At 35.5% G+C, this 18,440-nt stretch overlaps 1 protein-coding gene across 12 annotated transcripts in view; it reads left to right on the top strand.

Moving 5' to 3' along the window:
• The window catches only part of KLHL8 (kelch like family member 8), a 51,536-nt gene that overhangs the window by 21,397 nt on the left and 11,699 nt on the right, over positions 1-18,440 (top strand). For 11 of the 12 annotated variants that reach the window (XM_074228114.1, XM_074228112.1, XM_074228111.1 and 8 more), the window contains 6 exons: positions 670-856; positions 1,942-2,085; positions 3,245-3,356; positions 9,755-9,923; positions 10,515-10,674; positions 18,137-18,338. In XM_074228114.1, the coding sequence (XP_074084215.1) occupies positions 670-856; positions 1,942-2,085; positions 3,245-3,356; positions 9,755-9,923; positions 10,515-10,674; positions 18,137-18,338 (974 nt within the window). The remainder of the gene's footprint in view (positions 1-669; positions 857-1,941; positions 2,086-3,244; positions 3,357-9,754; positions 9,924-10,514; positions 10,675-18,136; positions 18,339-18,440) is intronic. The other variant, XM_074228122.1, reaches the window with a different exon arrangement.

Genomic DNA, 18,440 nt, shown 5'->3' with positions numbered 1-18,440 from the left:
CGGAGGAGAAAGTGAGGCTGGTGACTTAGCATAGCACCTCCTCACTCAAATCCAAACTATGTGCTTGTCATGGCCTCACCTACCTGATGTCATGGTCTTTTTCAAGAATGAAGGACAATCATTATCATCAGATGTTTACTATGTTAAGATAAATGTGCAGAATTAAGAGTTTAAAGCAAGATTAAACTTTTCATCTGGTCTAACAACTTTAAATTCATGACATTGTCAAGCACCTTGACCCAAGGAGACCCAATCTTAGACATAAAAAATAGAGAAGGCATCTTAAATCAACTACAAATGTAAACACATTCATCTATAGCTTACTTGGTGCTAATTTCTGGACTTAGAAATAGAAAATTGAGACTGCCCTTGCTCTCAAGGAACTCATTCTAATTGGATGAGATCTCTCCTTTTAAAGGAAGGTTCAGTTGCACAGCATATGGAAAGGCCAGCTTGGATTAGGTTCTGGTAGGGAAAATAATGGAGCAGATAGCAAGGCATGAAGGGGATCTCAGGGAATGGGGGGGGGGTCCCTGCCAAGAAGACCTAGGGTCAGAACGGAGTGTCATTGCAGCAGAGGTAGGGGTTGAGTGTCACAGCTAGCTGTCCAATTAGTATTTAACATCAGTGTGACAACTTAATACCTACAACTTTTCACAATTCCATCAGGTTCGACTACCATTGTTGCCCATTGATTTTCTTATGGGTGTTGTGGCAAAAGAAGAAATTGTCAAGCAGAATCTAAAATGTAGGGATTTACTCGATGAAGCAAGAAATTACCATCTTCACTTGAGCAGCAGGGCAGTGCCTGACTTTGAGTACTCCATTCGAACCACTCCAAGGAAGCAGACTGCTGGTAATTGATTTCCCTTTTCATCAGCAAATGCTGATGGAAGAGCTGTGATTGCCATTGATGTCTTTTGGGGCTGGGAGTGTTAAACTTTTTGCAAAATGATTTGGAACAAATTTCCTAATTTGAGCACTACTAAATATAGCTGAATATTCCTATAAATATGTATCCTCTCTCTCAATACAAAGTGTAGACTCAATTTTACTGAAAACTCTTTGACCAATTTATCAGTGTCAAAATGTGGGGTTTTTAAACACAAAAGCAATGAGTGTTACACAAAGAAGCAGGCAGAATTAGGAGAAGTCCTTTCCCACCCTCAGTTTGGGGACCTAGGTCCCCATCCGAGATATATAGTTTACTACCTATGTAATCTGGGACATTCACATGACCTCTCTCTGTGCTTCTGTTTCCACATTTGTAAAGTGTGAGGGGATTGGTTTAGATGATCTCCACAGACACTTCTCATACTTTATATCTGTGATCTCATATAGGGAAGGTTGCTTCACTGAAAGGGTAGTAGTCTTCTGGATTGTAAAAAATGTTGAAAGCTTTCCTTACATTAGGTGCCACTTTATATGAAAATTTAAAAGTAAATTAATGTAATGACTATTTTGAAAAGATTTCAGTTAAACAAATTATAGTCAGTTGATGAAGACATTTAAAATCAGTAGTCTTCAATGTAAATAGTTGGTCAATTTGAAGCATTGCCTCCAAAAATTGCAAAAGATCACTTTTGTCAAGTGTTATAGGATATTGTTTTTTTAGGTACTTTTAAATAAAAGTTATATGATAAGATGATCTGAATAGCTAAAATGCTGGCTTCTCTCTGAGGAAAGTGCACTTTGTTGGTGAAATCCTTATTTGTATTCTTATAATGAGTTGTCTTCATGGAAATGATAACATAGACTCAGATTAATCTTAGAATGAGTTTACATTTGCTTTACAAATGTGACTATACTGAATGCATTTTGAAACAATTTTTTCCTTGTAATTTTCTGAATATGAGAGTTTCTTTTGTAAGTAGATTTTTTTTTAACCTTTCCCTGATTTAAGGTTTCTGAGATTAAACTCTTTGGCATCTCCTCTTTCAGGTGTGCTGTTCTGTGTAGGTGGTCGAGGTGGATCAGGTGACCCATTTCGAAGCATTGAATGCTATTCAATAAACAAAAATAGTTGGTTCTTTGGACCAGAAATGAACAGTCGAAGGCGACATGTGGGGGTAATATCTGTGGGAGGTTGGTAATGATGTTTTTCTATTATTATATCTCGACTAAAGTGTCTAATCCATAAATCCTGTCAGCTTCTAAAAGTACTGTATACCTATATGCATTTTATGTATACATCTTACATGTATGCCTATATAAATGTATGCATGCATATCAAGGTAATTCCTAGTTTTTCAATCAATAGGCAAAATTTCTAATTGGTAATTTCATGTGTGTATTCTGTCAAGTCAGATATTCATGGATCAGGGGAGGCTAGGTGGCACAATGGATAGAGCACCAGCCCTGGAGTCAGGAGTACCTGAGTTCAAATCCAGCCTCAGACACTTAATAATTACCTAGCTGTGTGGCCTTGGGCAAGCCACTTAACCCTATTTTCCTTGCAAAAGCCTTAAAAAAACAAACAAACCAGATATTGATAGATCTAGAGTGTAGAGATGTGTTTTAGAATGAAAATAAGGCCAGTGAAAAATGAAATTAGAATAATTCTGTTTGCTTTATAGGGGCTTCAAAAAACATAAAATCACAAAACACATTAGAATTGAGTAAAGAATTTGGTATTTTTTAATGATTAGAGGCTTTTTTCCCCCCAGTTGCTAAAAATTAATTCTCTTCAAAATTGCCTACACTGTTTCAGAATCGTAACACCTAAAAGTGAAAATACAAGTTCTTTTTTTTTAAATTTTCTTGTAGGTCCACATAATCTAGTCATTTCAGACAACTAAAATTTATTGGGTACATACTAATCTTACTAAGAAAAAGCAAGAAACAGTTGTTGCTTTCAAGGCTAATGGGAGAGACAAACAAAAGTAGACAAACTATATATAGAATAAATTGGGAATAATCTCAGAGGGAGAGTAGTAAGATTTAAGAGAACTGAGAAAGGCTTCTTAAAGATGGTAGGATTTTAACTGAAACTTGAAAGGATCCAAGAAAGCCAGAATGGAGACTACCAGGCAGGAGAACAGTGAAAATGCTGTAAGTTTTAATTTAATAAAATTATATATAAAAATATATATAATGTATACTTAACCATTTAATTAATGTTACTAATAAAATTATACTGATAGTTGTTACCACTAATACCAATCGTTTTGTGCAACTTTTTGGTGTCAAGATTGTTCACAAATGATTTTATGTGGATTAAAGAAAGTTATTTCTATTTTAATAGGCAAAGTCTATGCAGTCGGTGGACATGATGGAAATGAACATTTAGACAGCATGGAGGTCTTTGATCCTCTCACTAATAAGTGGATGATGAAAGCATCAATGAACACAAAGAGGTAGGCCCCTATGAATGTCTTTGTCTACAAGGGTGATTAAAAACTAATATTTAAGACTAAAAGCATTATAGTTGCTTCTACATATTATTTTATTTTTTTTAGGTTTTTTTTTTTTTTTCACAAGGCAAATGGGGTTAAGTGGCTTGCCCAAGGCCACACAGCTAGGTAATTATTAAGTGTATGAGACCGGATTTGAACCCAGGTACTCCTGACTCCAAGGCCGGTGCTTTATCCACTACACCACCTAGCTGCTCCTACATATTATTTAAAGAGAAAAAAATATAAATGTCTTTTATCCCTTTCTACTTTTGAGAAATTCTGCAAGATCCTATTGGATACATTTTTTTGACATTTATTGAAGCTGTGAAAAGTGTACTCACTGTTTTTGTTGGAGGGCAGACAAAAAAATGAAGCCATTGTTTCTATGCTTTATACATAAATCAAGTTGGTCTTCTTAGCTCTTATTAAGAACCATAATGGAATGAAATTCCTAAGTTCTATATCAGTTAAATCAAAGAGCAAATTATAAAATCAATAAACATTTTATTATTGAACATAAGCACATTGATTAGAAAATATACTGAAATATGTGGAATTCAACCAAAGTGTAATTCTGAGGAAGAAACATAAACCCTAAACACTTTCATCAACAAAAGAGACAGCATACATTCCAGACCAATGGGATTGAGTTTGTATGTAAACAAAACCAGAAAACTCACAAATTTTTTTAAAATTAACATTAAAATAGAAATTCTAATGATCAAGGAGATCAGAAAACAAAGCAAAACAACAACAAAAACCCCTGTTGAATTAATAATCTAGGAGTATATGTTTAAATAAAGGAACAGTAGAGAAATTTATTTAGCTAATTTGATATTTTAAAAAGAAAGAAGAAAACCAAAATACCAGTAATAAAATTTTTAAAGTTTACATTTAATCAAAAAATAAAGGAAATTATTTTCTCTGATTATAAATCAGTAAAGGCAGTGCACACAATTGATATTTTTAAAAGTATTAACTTATGTGATTAACAGAACAAAAAATAGAGAATTTGACCTAGTTTCACAGGAGGAAAAAAATTAACCAAAGGAAATACAGGACCAAATAGATTTATAAGTAAATTTTTTCAAACATGTAAACAATAATTGATACATTGAAACAATATTACATAAACATATAAAAATAGGACGTTTTCTTGATACCTAAAGCAAGGTAAGTCAAAAACAGAGGAAAAAAAAGTGTAAGTCCAATATGCTCCATAAATTACAAAAAATTAAAATACTATTAAACTGATTAAAGCAAGATATTACAAAGTGTATAAGTGCAAGGTTGGTTCAATATTGTCATTAAAGTTGCTTCATTCATATCTGACTCTCCATGACCCCATTTAAAGTTTTCTTGGCAAAGTGAGTTGCCTCTTCCTTCTCCAACTCATTTTATAGAAAAGGAACAGGATAAGTGATTTGTCCAGGGTCACATAGCTACTAAGTATCTGAAGCTAGATTTGAACATACATCTTACTGACTCCAGGCCCAGCATTCTATCCAGAGCACCACCTAATTGCCCAGTTCAATATTAGGAAAAACTGTGAACATAAAGCATAAACAAAAATCATAGAAGTCATGATTATGTAAATAGATGCAGAAAAAGCTTTTGACAAGAGACAGAACCTATTTTTGATCTAGAAAACAAAGACATTTCTTTAATATATTAAATAGTAAAACCAACAATCAGCATTATATTCAAATATATATATATATATATATATATATATATATATATATATATATATATATAAAAAATGAGAGTAAACTAGGGGTCTTGCCAGTAAGATCGAGGTCAAAAATAAAGACAATGTTTCACCACTAATATTTGAAATAAAAGTGTTGACTTTTAAAAAAAAGAAAGCTAAATTGAGCCATTATCATAGGCAAAGAAGAAACAATTGCTTTTTGTAGATGATATGATAGTTTACATGGTGTATCAACTCACAAATTAAAACCACAGCTTCAGCAGTTTGAATATTTTAAGTAAATCCACATAAATGATAATTTCTGTATATAACCAATGAAATACAGCAGTAATAGATAGGAGAAATTCCATTTAAAATAACCACAAAATATAAATTTAGAGAACTATAAATGACTCCTTTGTAGGTTGAGCCAGTATAATTAATATGACTATGGTCCTTAAACTAATTTATTTATCATACCAATCAGACTACCAAAAGACTACTTTAAAAAGCCAGAAAAAGTAATAATACAATTCATCTGGGTGAATTTCAAGTGAAAAAATTTTTTAAGGGACAGTGAGAGGGGAATGTTATGGATTGAACTCAACTCAGGTCAGTCTCCTGGTAGTTTAGGTTTGATATTTAGAACACAATGATGACTTATTTAGAAATTAGTAAAAGGAGATTTAGCCATAACAGGAAAAGGATAATCAATAAGGATAGACATTGAAGACATCTTGATTTGATTCAGGTAAGGGAAGCTCCCTTGCTTTCCCGATTCATAGTGATCCTCCAGCCAAACTTCCATTCATCTCTGGAGCACCTCATGGCTGATTTGTACTTGGACAAGAAGGGAAGTGATTTCAGTGGTCTAAGGCTATCCCTGGTGCAGGACTGGCCACCCAGAAACTGCTTTCAGAGTGTTCAGCCTACAGTAAGGGGATCGGGGGAGACTGCAGAGGTCTCTCTGCTATCCCTGGTGCAGGACTCTGTTGCTTTGCCCATACTCAGATCCACTTTGCAGTCTGGGGACCCATAGTGCCATGGTGGAACAAGGACCCTGCCTCACAGTTTCAGGGCAGGGGGCTGCTTATGGTCATCCGCAGGTCAGGAGAGCAGTCAGAACCTCTCTTATAAGATCTGGAAGGAATTGAGGTCCCTGGGGGGTGGGGGGCTTTCCATTGAAAACAGCTAGAAAAACTGTCAAATGCTTGGAAAAATGTGTCCTCCACCCCACCTTTACAAAGAGTTAAAATAAGATCATGGGCTGCAGAAATGAGCAAACAATAGAAGAAAAATATCTGACCATAGATAATTGCTTTGGTCCCCTCAAGGATCAAAACACACACTCAGAATGTGACAAAGTCAAAGCTTCCGTATCCAAAGCCTCTAAGAAAAATATGAATTGATCTCAGGCTATGGAAGAGCTCAAAAAAGATTTTGAAAATCAAGTAAGGGAGGTAGAGGAAGAATCAGAGAAATGAGAATGATGTGGGAAAATCATGAAAACCAAGTCAGCAGCTTGGTGAAGGAATCACCCCCAAAATATTGGAGAAAATAATATCTTAAAAACCTGTTTAGGTCAAATGGAAAAAGCAATTCAAAAGGTCAGTGAGGAGAGGGATACCTTAAAAAGTAGAATTAGACAGATGGAAAAGGAGATAAGAAAAGCTCTCTGAAGAAAATCTTTAAGTATCAAATGGAGCTAAGGGAAGCTAATGACTTTTTTGAGACATCAAGAAACAATAAAACAATAGCAAAAGAATGGAAAAACTAGAAGAAAATGTGAAATATTTCATTGGAAAAACAAATCCTGGAGAGATAATTTAAAAATGATTGGGCCACCTGAAAGTCATGACCAGGAAAAGGGCTTAGGCTTCATTTTTCAAGAAATTCTCCAAGAAAATTGCCCTGAGATCCTAAGAAGCAGAGGGTAAAATAGAGATTGAGGGAATCCACCAATCACCTTCTGAAAGAGATCCCCAAATAAAAACTCCCAGGAATATTATAGCCAAATTACAGAACTCCCAAGTCAAGCAGAAAATATTACAAGTGACCAGAAAGAAACAATTCAAATATTGTGGAGCCACAGTCGGGTTAGTACAAGATTTCACAACTCCTACATTAAGGGCTTGTATGTGACATTCTAGAAGATAAAAGAGCTTGGTTTACGACCAAGAATAACTTCCCAGCAAAACTAAACATCCTCTTTCAGGGGAAAGGATGTACATTCAGTGAAATAGGGGACTTTCAAATTTCCCTGTTGAAATGACCAGAGCAGAGCAGAAAGATTGATCTTCAAGAACAGGACTCAGGCAAAGCATAGAGAAGGTAGACTGGAAGGGCAAATTATGAGGGATTTGATGATGTTGAACTGTATGTATTCCTGCCTGGGAAGATGATACTGATAAATCATACGAACCTTCTCATTTATTAGGGAGTTAGAAGGAGCTCATTTAGAAAAGGCACAGGAGGGAGCTGAATATGAAGGTATAATATATTATAAAGATGGACTTACTAAGTGAGAAAGAAATGTACTTGAAGAAAGAGATAAGTAGAATGGGATAAGATATTTCATGTAAAAGAGGCAAGAAAAAGCTTTTGCAATGGAGTGCAAGTGAGGAGAGGGTAAAGGGGAATGAATGAGCCTTCATTCTCATCGGAAGTGACTTAGAGAGGAAATAACTAATACACACTCAATAGGATTTAGAAATTTATCTTACCTTTGAGGAAAAAATGAAATAGAAGGGATGGGAGAAAGAGGACAGTGGAGGGGAAGGGGGGCGGTGTAGATCATGGAAGAGAGGGAAGATCATGGAAGAGGGTAGTCAGACACAACACACTTGAGGAGGGACAGGGTGAAAGGAGAGAGAGAATAGAATAGAATAGAATAGAATAGAATAGAATAAAGGGGGCATGGGGAGGAATAGGATGGAGGGAAATAACAGCTAGCAATAGCAACTGTGAGGGAAAAAAATATTGAAGCAACTTCTCTGATGGGCTTATGATAAAGAATGCTATCCACCCCAGAGAAAGAGCTTAGGGTATTTGAATACAGACTGAGGTATACTTTTTTTTCACTTACTTTATTTTTTTTGGGGGGGGTAAGGCAAACGGGGTTAAGTGGCTTGCCCAAGGCCACACGGCTAGGTAATTATTAAGTGTCTGAGACTGGATTTGAACCCAGGTACTCCTGACTCCAGGGCTGGTGCTTTATCCACTAAGCCACCTAGCTGCCCCTACTCACTTTATTTTCTAGAGGCTTCTCTATCTTTGTGGGGGGAAGGGGGATTATGTTTACATTTACAATAAGACCATTGTGGTAATATGAAAAAAATAAATTCCAGTCATAACCAAAAAAAAAAAGTGTACCTTTGGTTCATTTACCTTTGGTAAATGACTCCAACTTTGCAGTTTCTGAAGAGCAATCTGGTTCATTTGCAACAAATTGTATATAGTGATGTATGAACTTTATAGATTGTCTTTTAACTCCATATCATAGCCTTCTCAATAGGCATTTTCATTCACTTTTTTTTGATTGAATAAATTGGGTGAAAATCTTCAAACTAAAAGTGACTCTTGAAAAATACTCATACACATACATAAACATATACATCTACACACATATTCAGTGCAATCAATCTACCATAATTATGTTAACTTATTCTGCAGTGTCATGCTGCTTATTTTCTTGGTGATAAATAAAAGAGGGAATTGTTATTTTTTCTTATGTGTTCAAGAATTATACACAATAATCCTTCATAGATCTGGGTCCCAATGCATACCCTAAGTTGGTAAATGTCAATGGCTACTTCTTAGTAGGATCCAAAATTGAAGTAGATTAAATATAACATAGCACAGTGCCTTGAGTAGATATTTCATAAAAACTTTTTGTTTGCCTTTTTACCATTTTATGAAGAATTAGGGAGAGATTACTGAACTAAATCAATATACATATGAAGTTATTGATTAACAGATGTTTTGAACTGTGCAACATATGGTTGTCCTTCCTGCCATGTCCCAACCATGCTCTCTGCTCTCCGCTCTCTGACCATCAAACCTGTCAAAACTTGGACTCAGTCCTTGGAGAGCACCCTTGCATAATAAGAGAGCACTCCCCTGTCCTTCCTTGCTTACTTCCCTTGTTTGCCTTTATACCAGCAGCACTCTACACAGTGTCTGCTGCACATAAAGGCTTGGCACAGTTCTTTCTCTGGATCAGTCTGTCATGACACCCTCTTGCCCACTTCTGAGAGTCATGGAGATTTAAAGTTCTTTTTCATCTTTAACCAGCCAGAAAATAGAGTTCAGCCTCAGATGGTTCCTAGTTATGTGGCTCTGAGCAAGTCGATCTACTTTGTCTTGGTGTCCTCGGCTACAAAATGGAGATTCCCTGCCTCACAGGATCCTTGATGGATCAGATGAGGAGATCACAGTGCCTGTCACATAGTAGTAGGTGCTATATAAATGTTTCCTTCTTTCCCTCACCATAGATGTCAGCATTTATAGGAGTAAATGGTTGTTTATAAATGATGAGGAGGAAGAGGATATTAATGTTGGAATAGTAATGATAGTGAAGTAGCACACTGACCAATTATTTGCATTTAAAAGCTGTTTTCTTCTTGAAAATACCCACGTGCTAATGATATGTTCTCTTGCCTTTTAGGCGAGGAATTGCCTTGGCCTCTCTAGGAGGTCCAATTTATGCAATCGGAGGGTTAGATGATAATACATGCTTCAATGATGTGGAGAGATATGATATTGAATCTGATCAATGGAGTGGAGTGGCACCAATGAATACTCCACGAGGAGGGGTTGGTTCGGTAGCTCTAATAGTAAGTTATCTTTTGATTTTTCTATTGAATTGTTATTATTATTATTATGCCCAATTTCAGAGTAAATTATCTCATGTTTATAGACATGAAATTCTATCTTTAAAATATTTACTGTTAAATATGTTGTTTGTAAATAAGCAATGGACTTCTCGTCAAGGGACATTGCTAACCTTTTACATTCAGAAGCTTAGTGGGTCCCAGATACTGCTGTACCAGGTTAAAAATATTTTGCAGGGCAGCTTGGTGGCACAGTGGATAGAGCACCAGTCCTGGAGTCAGGAGAACCTGAGTTCAAATCCGGACTCAGACACTTAATAATTACCTGAGTGACTTTGGGCAAGTCACTTAAACCCCATTGTCTTGCAAAAACAAACAAAAAAAAATCGTAGATTGTCCTGTTCTTTCAAATTGTTCAGTTTTCAGAATTAATTAGATAAAACTAATGTTTGTGTGTTTCTGTGTTTAATGCCATGCCATCTCCTTATAAGACCATATTATGAAATAATGACTTTTATATACATTATAGATATATCACTGGCAATATGTAGAATCAATTCAAAAGCTAGCCTTAATTTCTATTTTAAAATTTAGAACTATGTTTATGCTGTGGGAGGCAATGATGGGCTGGCCTCTTTGTCTAGTGTGGAGAGATATGACCCACATTTGAATAAATGGATAGAAGTTAAAGAAATGGGTCAGCGAAGAGCAGGCAATGGTGTTAGTGAGCTTCATGGCTGCTTATATGTTGTAGGTAAGTAGTAAATCCTTTTCATAATTATCACTTTAATTTCCTGTAGTAAGAATAATGATGGTGTTTCAAAACCATCATCTATATGTTATGGTTAATCTAAATAGGGAGGAGCTAATTGTTGATTCTTTTATTTCTTTCCTTCAGGTTAGAGTTGTTTCTTGTGTCTTCAGCTTCTTTTCTAATATAAACTCTATTTTAAAGACAATTATATTAAAAATAAAATGTTAGTTTGAGTAGAGTTTCCACTTCTTTTTATAAAGTTAGTAATGTCACAAAATCAGTTTTCTTTTTCAAGTAATATTTCAAAAATGCTAATACCTAGATTTCTGATAATCATTTCCAAAGCATTTTTTGAGTGCTTTAAGGAAGACAGAATTTCTACATGTATGTTTCTGAACTGTTTCTTTATCCTCTTCATCCTTAAGAGAAATATAGCAATATATGTTTTAGTTTGGTGATTGTATGTAACTTGTAGCTTTAGATACAATATTGCTGACTTTTTAAATCAGCAGACAATTTATAACATTTGAAAGAAGGGATTAAATCAGTGCATTATAATCCCCAGGCCCTACTACCTCACCAAAACAAATTGCAACAAGAAGAGATGGGGGTAGGTAGAGAAGCATCTCATTGACCTATCCCCTGAAAAAGATGACCAACTGAAACCTCCAAGAGGGAGGAAACCCAATTGTACAAAGCCAGTCTTCCAGACCAAGGGAAGGGCTGGTGGCACAAATTCAATGATATGAAGTTTCCCAACTCTGGATAGGAAAAAACACTGAGGTAGTTTCTAGAGAGGGACAAAGCTGTGCTGGTGAATGACAATTAAGCCTATGTTCTTAGTACTCACAGCTACTATAGACTCAGGAAATAAAATTCTTGATTCCAGAGTCCTTCATGGTAGGAGCAGTATTCTAACCTACCCACAAACAAAAGTTAAGCTAGTTTTTCCTTTTAAAAGTATAAAAGCCATCCTTAAGACTTGGTGCTTAGGATAATGATAACTTAGACTGTTACATCACTGTCTGGTGCCCAAGCATAAAGCATCTATAAGGAAGTCCAGGTCCTCTCTCAAACTTGACCAGTAAAGAACATTGGACAGCCCAGCAATGGAGTTTCCCTCAGCTGACTCAACTTGGGGCATCTACCCTTGTTGACTCTACCTCTTCTGGTATAGTGAAGCTAATCTCTTTTTATTAGCTGGAATGACCTGGGAGTCTAATTTTTGTTATAGATTACCAGGGAATGTCCTGGGTCAAGCCAGTCTAGAACACTTTCACACTCTCTGGAAGTTTCACTTCATAAACCAATAGGATTTATCATTGGAACCAATACTTAAAAGGAGGCATTACCATCTGCTTTTCTTTGCCCTCTTTACGGACCATGAAACTTTTCCAGTTGAAACTTCCACTGTGTCTTGTTTCTGTCATTAATATCTGAACTCCTTGAGAAGAGGAGGTTTTTGTTTTTCTTTTGTATTCCCAGTATTTAGCCTTTTTTAATTCATTCATTTATATTAAGCAAACTGAGAAGGAATATGGAGCAGATAACAAGAAGGTAGCAAGGAAAGCTTGAGGATAAGCCAACAGAGAATGGAGTGAAAGGAGCCCCATCAAAACTAAGAAATGTTGGGGCGACTAGGTGGCACAGTGAATAGAGCACTGGCCCTGGAGCCAGGAGTACCTGAGTTCAGATCTGGCCTCAGACACTTAATAATTACCTAGCTGTGTGGCCTTGGGCAAGCCACTTAACCCCATTGCCTTGCAAAAAACCTAAAAATAAATAAAAATTTTAAAAAAGATCTTGACAGTATTTCAAGAAATCATAAATGAAAAGTTCCTAAATCTCTTATTTCAAAAGAGCTAAATGAAGCTATACTCTGTAATCCACCCATTACTTCATGAAAGAAACCCCAAAATGAAAAGTCCCAGGAGTGACATAGGCCAATATTCAGAACTTCCACACCAAGATAAAATCATTGCAACTTTCCAGAAAGAGACATGGTCAAAGATCAAGTCAAGATCATGGGCAGCTAGGTGGCCTGAAGTCAGGAACACCCACCTTCCAGTTCAGCCTCACACACTAATTGTGTGGACCTAGGCAGAGCACTCCTCCCTGTTTGCTCATCTGTAAAATGAACTGGAGAAAGAAATGATGAACCACTCCAGCATCTCCAACAAGAAAACACCAAATGGACTCATGAGGAGTGGGTCACAACTGAAATGACTAAACACAAAGTCAGGATCACACAAAATGTGATAGTTTCTATTTTAAATAATAAGGAAAGTTTAATATATAATATTCCAAAAGGGAAAAACATATGTATAACTTTATAATGAAGAACTTAACATGATGAAGATTTGAGTATTCTCTGGGGGATAGGGGGAATTCTAATTGGAATATAGTGCCTTGGGGCAGCTAGTTGGTGCAGTGGATAGAGCACTGGCCCTGGAGTCAGGAGGACCTGAGTTCAAATCCAGCCTCAGTCACTTAATAATTACCTAGTTTTGTGGCCTTGGTCAAGCTACTTAACCCCATTGCCTTGCAAAAACCTTAAAAAAAAAAAGAAAGAAAGAAAAAGGAATATAGTGCCTTCAAGCATTTCTCATGAAAAGACCAGAGCTAAGTAGAAACTTTAAAAAATAAACATAAAAATATAAAGAAACCTGGAAAAGTAAATTTATTTGAGAGATCAGATGATGTTGTGTGATAATAATGAGCTAACATTTAGAAATCTGTATCTCTTCAGAATTTTTAATATCTTCAAAGAGTATTGAAAAAATTAAATCAAAAAGAAGATTCCTTATAAAACTATATATTTTCATTTCATACTACTTACTTTGAAGATAGATCATCATAATGAACTGCCCTGCTTACCTGAACTTTCTTCTAAACTTTGTCTTATGTGCCTTTTAACAATGTTCTTACTGTTTTTTGGGGCATTCTTATTGATAAATAGCTCCTTACCCCAATTAGAAATGCAGGAAAAGAAAGGAAAAATTATCCTTGTAATAAATATAGTCAAACCAAAAAACTCAAAAGAGGTCATGTCCAAAAATAAAAATCTCTGGGTTTTTTTTTTCTGTTAACATTCCCTTTCAATAAGTAAGGTATTTCATCATAGATCCTCTGGGGGGAAAAAAGGTAATTGCATTCATCAGAGTTCCTGAGTTCAGAATTACATGTCTTTATAGTGTTGCTGTGCTATAAATTATTTAGTTCTACTCTCTGAGTCAGTTCAGTTTGCTGAAAATGTGTCATCTCGTAGGGCACAATATCTTGAGTTACATTCAAGAACAATTTATTTAATCTTTCTCCAGTTATCTAAGAAGTAATGTAAGGCACCTCTCCTCAGATTATAGTTTTTGTTCCCCTCTTTAGGATTAAGAAGCTGTTTTGTTTTGTCACTCTTTTGTTTTGTGACTATTCCTTCCCTTTATTCTCCCTCCAAAGTACCTTTTCCCTATTGCTGCTTGTTTAGCTGTTATATTAGATAAATTTATTTACCAAACTGTTTTTCTCTCTGTATGCTTACATGTTGAATGTTTGTTGAATATTTCCCATTGTTTCTTCCTCCTTAGTTACATACTTTTTCTTAACTCACCTCACTTAAAATGAATTGACCTTTATGTCTGTCACTTCTCTGCATCACTAGCATTATTATCATTGGTCTTTTGGAATCAGAATGGTCATTTATTGATTCTTACAGCTTTCAGAATTGTTTTTTACAGTGTTGTCCTTTAAATTGTTCTGCTCATTTCATTTTTCATTAAAAGCATATTCAAAATTTTTTTTTATAATATTGATGCTGTATTATAAATTGTTCTTCTGGTTCAGCTCACTTCACTCTTTGTCTTATAATTCCTCACTGTTCACATAAGTACATCCATATCTTTGAAATAATTTACTTCCTCATTTTTAATAGCTTAATATAGGATGTATTATACCATTATTTGTTTCATGAAAATAGGATACATTCTAGTTTATCAGAACACGTTATTTGGGCCCCAAGGATGGTCAGAAACAAGTCTAAAGGAAGTACATAATGGTCTATGATAAACAATAAATATAAGGACATGGAATGGACCAAACCCTATAACTTATAAACATGACATTACTATTTCTTCTTTAGGTAGGATCTCAAGAAATTTGGCTTATCAGAAAAGACCTTTAACACACACACACACACACACACACACACACACACACACACTTTATATTTATATATGTATGTTCCCTTTTTCCATTTTTGGGGGGGCATTATATACATATATATTTAAATACATATATATATATATATATATATATTTAAATACATATATATTTAAATACATATATATTTAAATACATATATATTTAAATACATATATATTTAAATACATATATATATATATATATATATATATATATATATTAAGCCTCAAAAAATGGAAAAAGGGGAAGGCTTTTGTTGCCCCAGAAACTTTACTTTGTATGAATAATAACATAGACAACTAAGAGTAGGGTAAGCTCTTGAATGCTTGAATGTGCAACTGAACTTGATTAGAGTAGAAGAAACAAGAAATGATTTGGTAAATGAAAACTTTTTGAAGTATCACAAATGAATATTATGTAATGGAACCAAGGCAGGGAGGATTCTGAAAAGTATTTTTATCTGGACTCATCGACAGAAGAACAATCAAGGAAAAGAAAGAAGAAAAGGATTTTTGAAGTAAACTCAGGTGACTTGGAATAGGGTGGGAAAAAAAGCAGGAAGAAATTGGAGAGAAACTAGGACCAAGTTCATAAAAGAATATTCAATGTAGGTAACAAAGTCATTGAATTAAATGGGAGAAAACAAATCTAACAAGTATAACCTTCATTGTAAATGGATTTAATTCTTAAATGGCAGATTTAATTAAAAAATAAAGCTCAGCTATTTGCTCCCAGAAATGTGTGTGAAACAGCTTGAAAATGAAGGATGATAATAAAATTTGCTTCAGGCAGAAGTTATTATAATTTTATCTACAGCAAAAGTCAAAATAAATGATTTAATGAAGGATCAGCAGAAATAAGCTCATGTTTTAAAGGCCCCCTAGAGGAGGAACTATTATCATTCAGTAGTGTGTAACAAGTGAGATATAAAATTGAATTACCAAAAGACATTGTAGGAGGAAATAATGTTAAGAGAATTTAATATTCCTATTTCAGAAAAAATACAAATAATCACTTATTGTCAGAGTATTTTCCTTCTCATCATTATTCTTTAAAGTCAACATTTCTCCTTATCTTCTTGCCATCTTTATCTTCTAGTTTCAGTCCTTTCTTCTCTGATCTAATCTTTCTGTTCTCAATAAATCTTATCTCTCTGCTCTTTTGAAGTCAGCCTCTTATTCCCTCTACTGTTAAATTTTCATTGAAACTCTTGAATTCTTTATCTAATAAATAATAAAAACCTCAAGTTTTCCTGTTTCTTCCCAGGGGATGAGGACTGTGGGTATGGAATATTATGTGTAACAACAAACTTTTTTGGCATGTTGCTTGGTTTTACTGAACTCTTTTACTGTTTTTTTTTTTAAAGAAATGGTTTTGGGGGGAAGGCAGATAGGGAAAGGCAGGAAGATATATTAAGCAATGTAAGGGAAATCAAACCAATTCTATTAAAACTTTATTTTTGAAAAACATGTTCATTTATCACTTTACATGTATTATAGCATTTGATTTTCAGAAGGTCCCTGCAAACTTTAGGGTGGTACAAGTATCATTTGTAAACTGCTACAAATGATTGCAACAGAAAAATGACTTGGCCTAAGACATATAGATGCCACAAAGTGGACCCAGAACTGGGCTAGAGTTTTTCTGCCTCTTAATTCCAGAGTTCCTTCCTTCATATCACAGGGTCCTTCTTTTGTTGTGTGGCTGTTAACTTTGTAGCTTCAGGAAAGACAAGACATTTAATGCGGCACTTTTGATTAGTAATAATTAGACTTCTACCCAACAGCTATTAGTTGACTGTGGCTAAAGGTAACTGGTGGGGCAACTCTGTGGGAGTAGTGGGTAGAGCACCAGGCTGGAGGCAGAAGACCTGAGTGCAAATTCAATCTCAGCCACTTAACTGTTTGGGCCCAGACAGGGCACTGCATTCTGTTTACCTCCAAAATCAAATACTTAACTAAACTTGAGCATATTACTACTCCTAGTAGGCTAAAGAAAATCATTTACTGAGAAATCTTAGTCACAAGAGAACTACAATTCAGTCCATGTGAAAAAAAGAGCTTAATGGGGTGGCTAGGTGGCACAGTGGATAGAGCACCGGCCCTGGAGTCAGGAGGACCTGAGTTCAAATCCGGTCTCAGACACTTAATAATTACCTAGCTGTGTGGCCTTGGGCAAGCCACTTAACCCCATTTCCCTTGCAAAAACCTTAAAAAAAGAGAGAGAGCTTAAAAAGAAAAATATGGAGATAGGAATTTTGCTGGAAAGAGAGAATTATTAAGTTACCTAAATATTTCACTCTTTGAAATTTCAAAGTAGTATATTATCTGTCACCCAGTGCAGTGGTCCAAAACATGCAGCCTAGGCACAAATTGTGGTGTATCTAACTGGAGTTGTGTTGGCCACTCGAACTCCTTTAGGGTTGAGGGAGGCGATTTTAAAAAATTATTATCTAAAAATTTTTATATATTCCCTAGACTTTAAAAAACTAAGATTTTTGAGCATTTTCAGAGCTCAGAACAGAGCAAAGTGCTCCTTTTTGTATATACTTAATGTTAAGAGAAAAATAAACTAAAATAATAATTTAAAGTTTCCAGGGTACATTACCCATTGTACCACAAGCCTGTGAAGTCTTACAGATATGGATACTGAATCTGAAAAAGATGAGGCCTTTGTCCATCAATGTTACAAGTCTTCCTGATGTCAGGGGTTAGCACTCTGTTCATTGTTCCAAGATGATATTCTGAAGAAGCTGAACCATGAGAGCCAGACGTGATCTTCATGTTGAGCCAGGGAGAAGAAAACAAAATACCCTGCTCAGTATTCTCCAAAATACTGAACTTTCCAGTTGAGTTTCCATTATTCTATAATCTATAGAAATGCTAGTGAGTTTTCCCCCAGTTAAGCTGGTTTGATAGTGGGATATCTCAGTAGTAGTGTGTGAGGGGCAACTGGGGTAGGGGTGGGGGCCACAATGGAGAGAACCCTGTGTTTGCCATCAGGAAGACCTCTGAGGGCAGAGTTCTTCCACAGATGCTTGGTAGCTCTGTGGCCCCTGTCTGTCTCCAGTTGCTCCTCTGTAAAATGAGGATTCATATTAACCCCTGATTCTCCAGGTGAGATATGAGGATCAAAGGAAGTCATAACTGTGAAGAGCTTGCACATTGCCAACCCTCTAGAAATGTCAGCTGTTCCTGTCCACTGATATTGTGAGACCACTGATATGCTATCTAGCTCATTAAAGCACTGGAATCTTTTCTCTTTATAGGTGGATTTGATGATAATTCTCCTCTTAGTTCAGTTGAACGGTTTGATCCTAGAAACAACAAATGGGAATATGTAGCAGAGCTCACTACTCCTAGGGGTGGTGTGGGTATTGCTACAGTGATGGGCAAAATTTTTGCAGTTGGTGGTCATAATGGCAATGCATACCTAAATACCGTGGAAGCTTTTGATCCAGTGGTGAACAGGTAACTATTTTATTTATTTTGTATGGGTGCATGAGGGTGTGTGTGTGTGTGTGTGTGTGTGCATGCATATGTTTGTGTTCTGTGATTTTTTTCTCAACTGAA

Source organism: Macrotis lagotis, chromosome 3, assembly GCF_037893015.1.
Source record: "Macrotis lagotis isolate mMagLag1 chromosome 3, bilby.v1.9.chrom.fasta, whole genome shotgun sequence".
NCBI lineage: Eukaryota > Metazoa > Chordata > Mammalia > Peramelemorphia > Peramelidae > Macrotis > Macrotis lagotis.
Note: the sequence above shows the minus strand (reverse complement) of the source record. Positions and strands in the feature narration are given on the sequence as shown.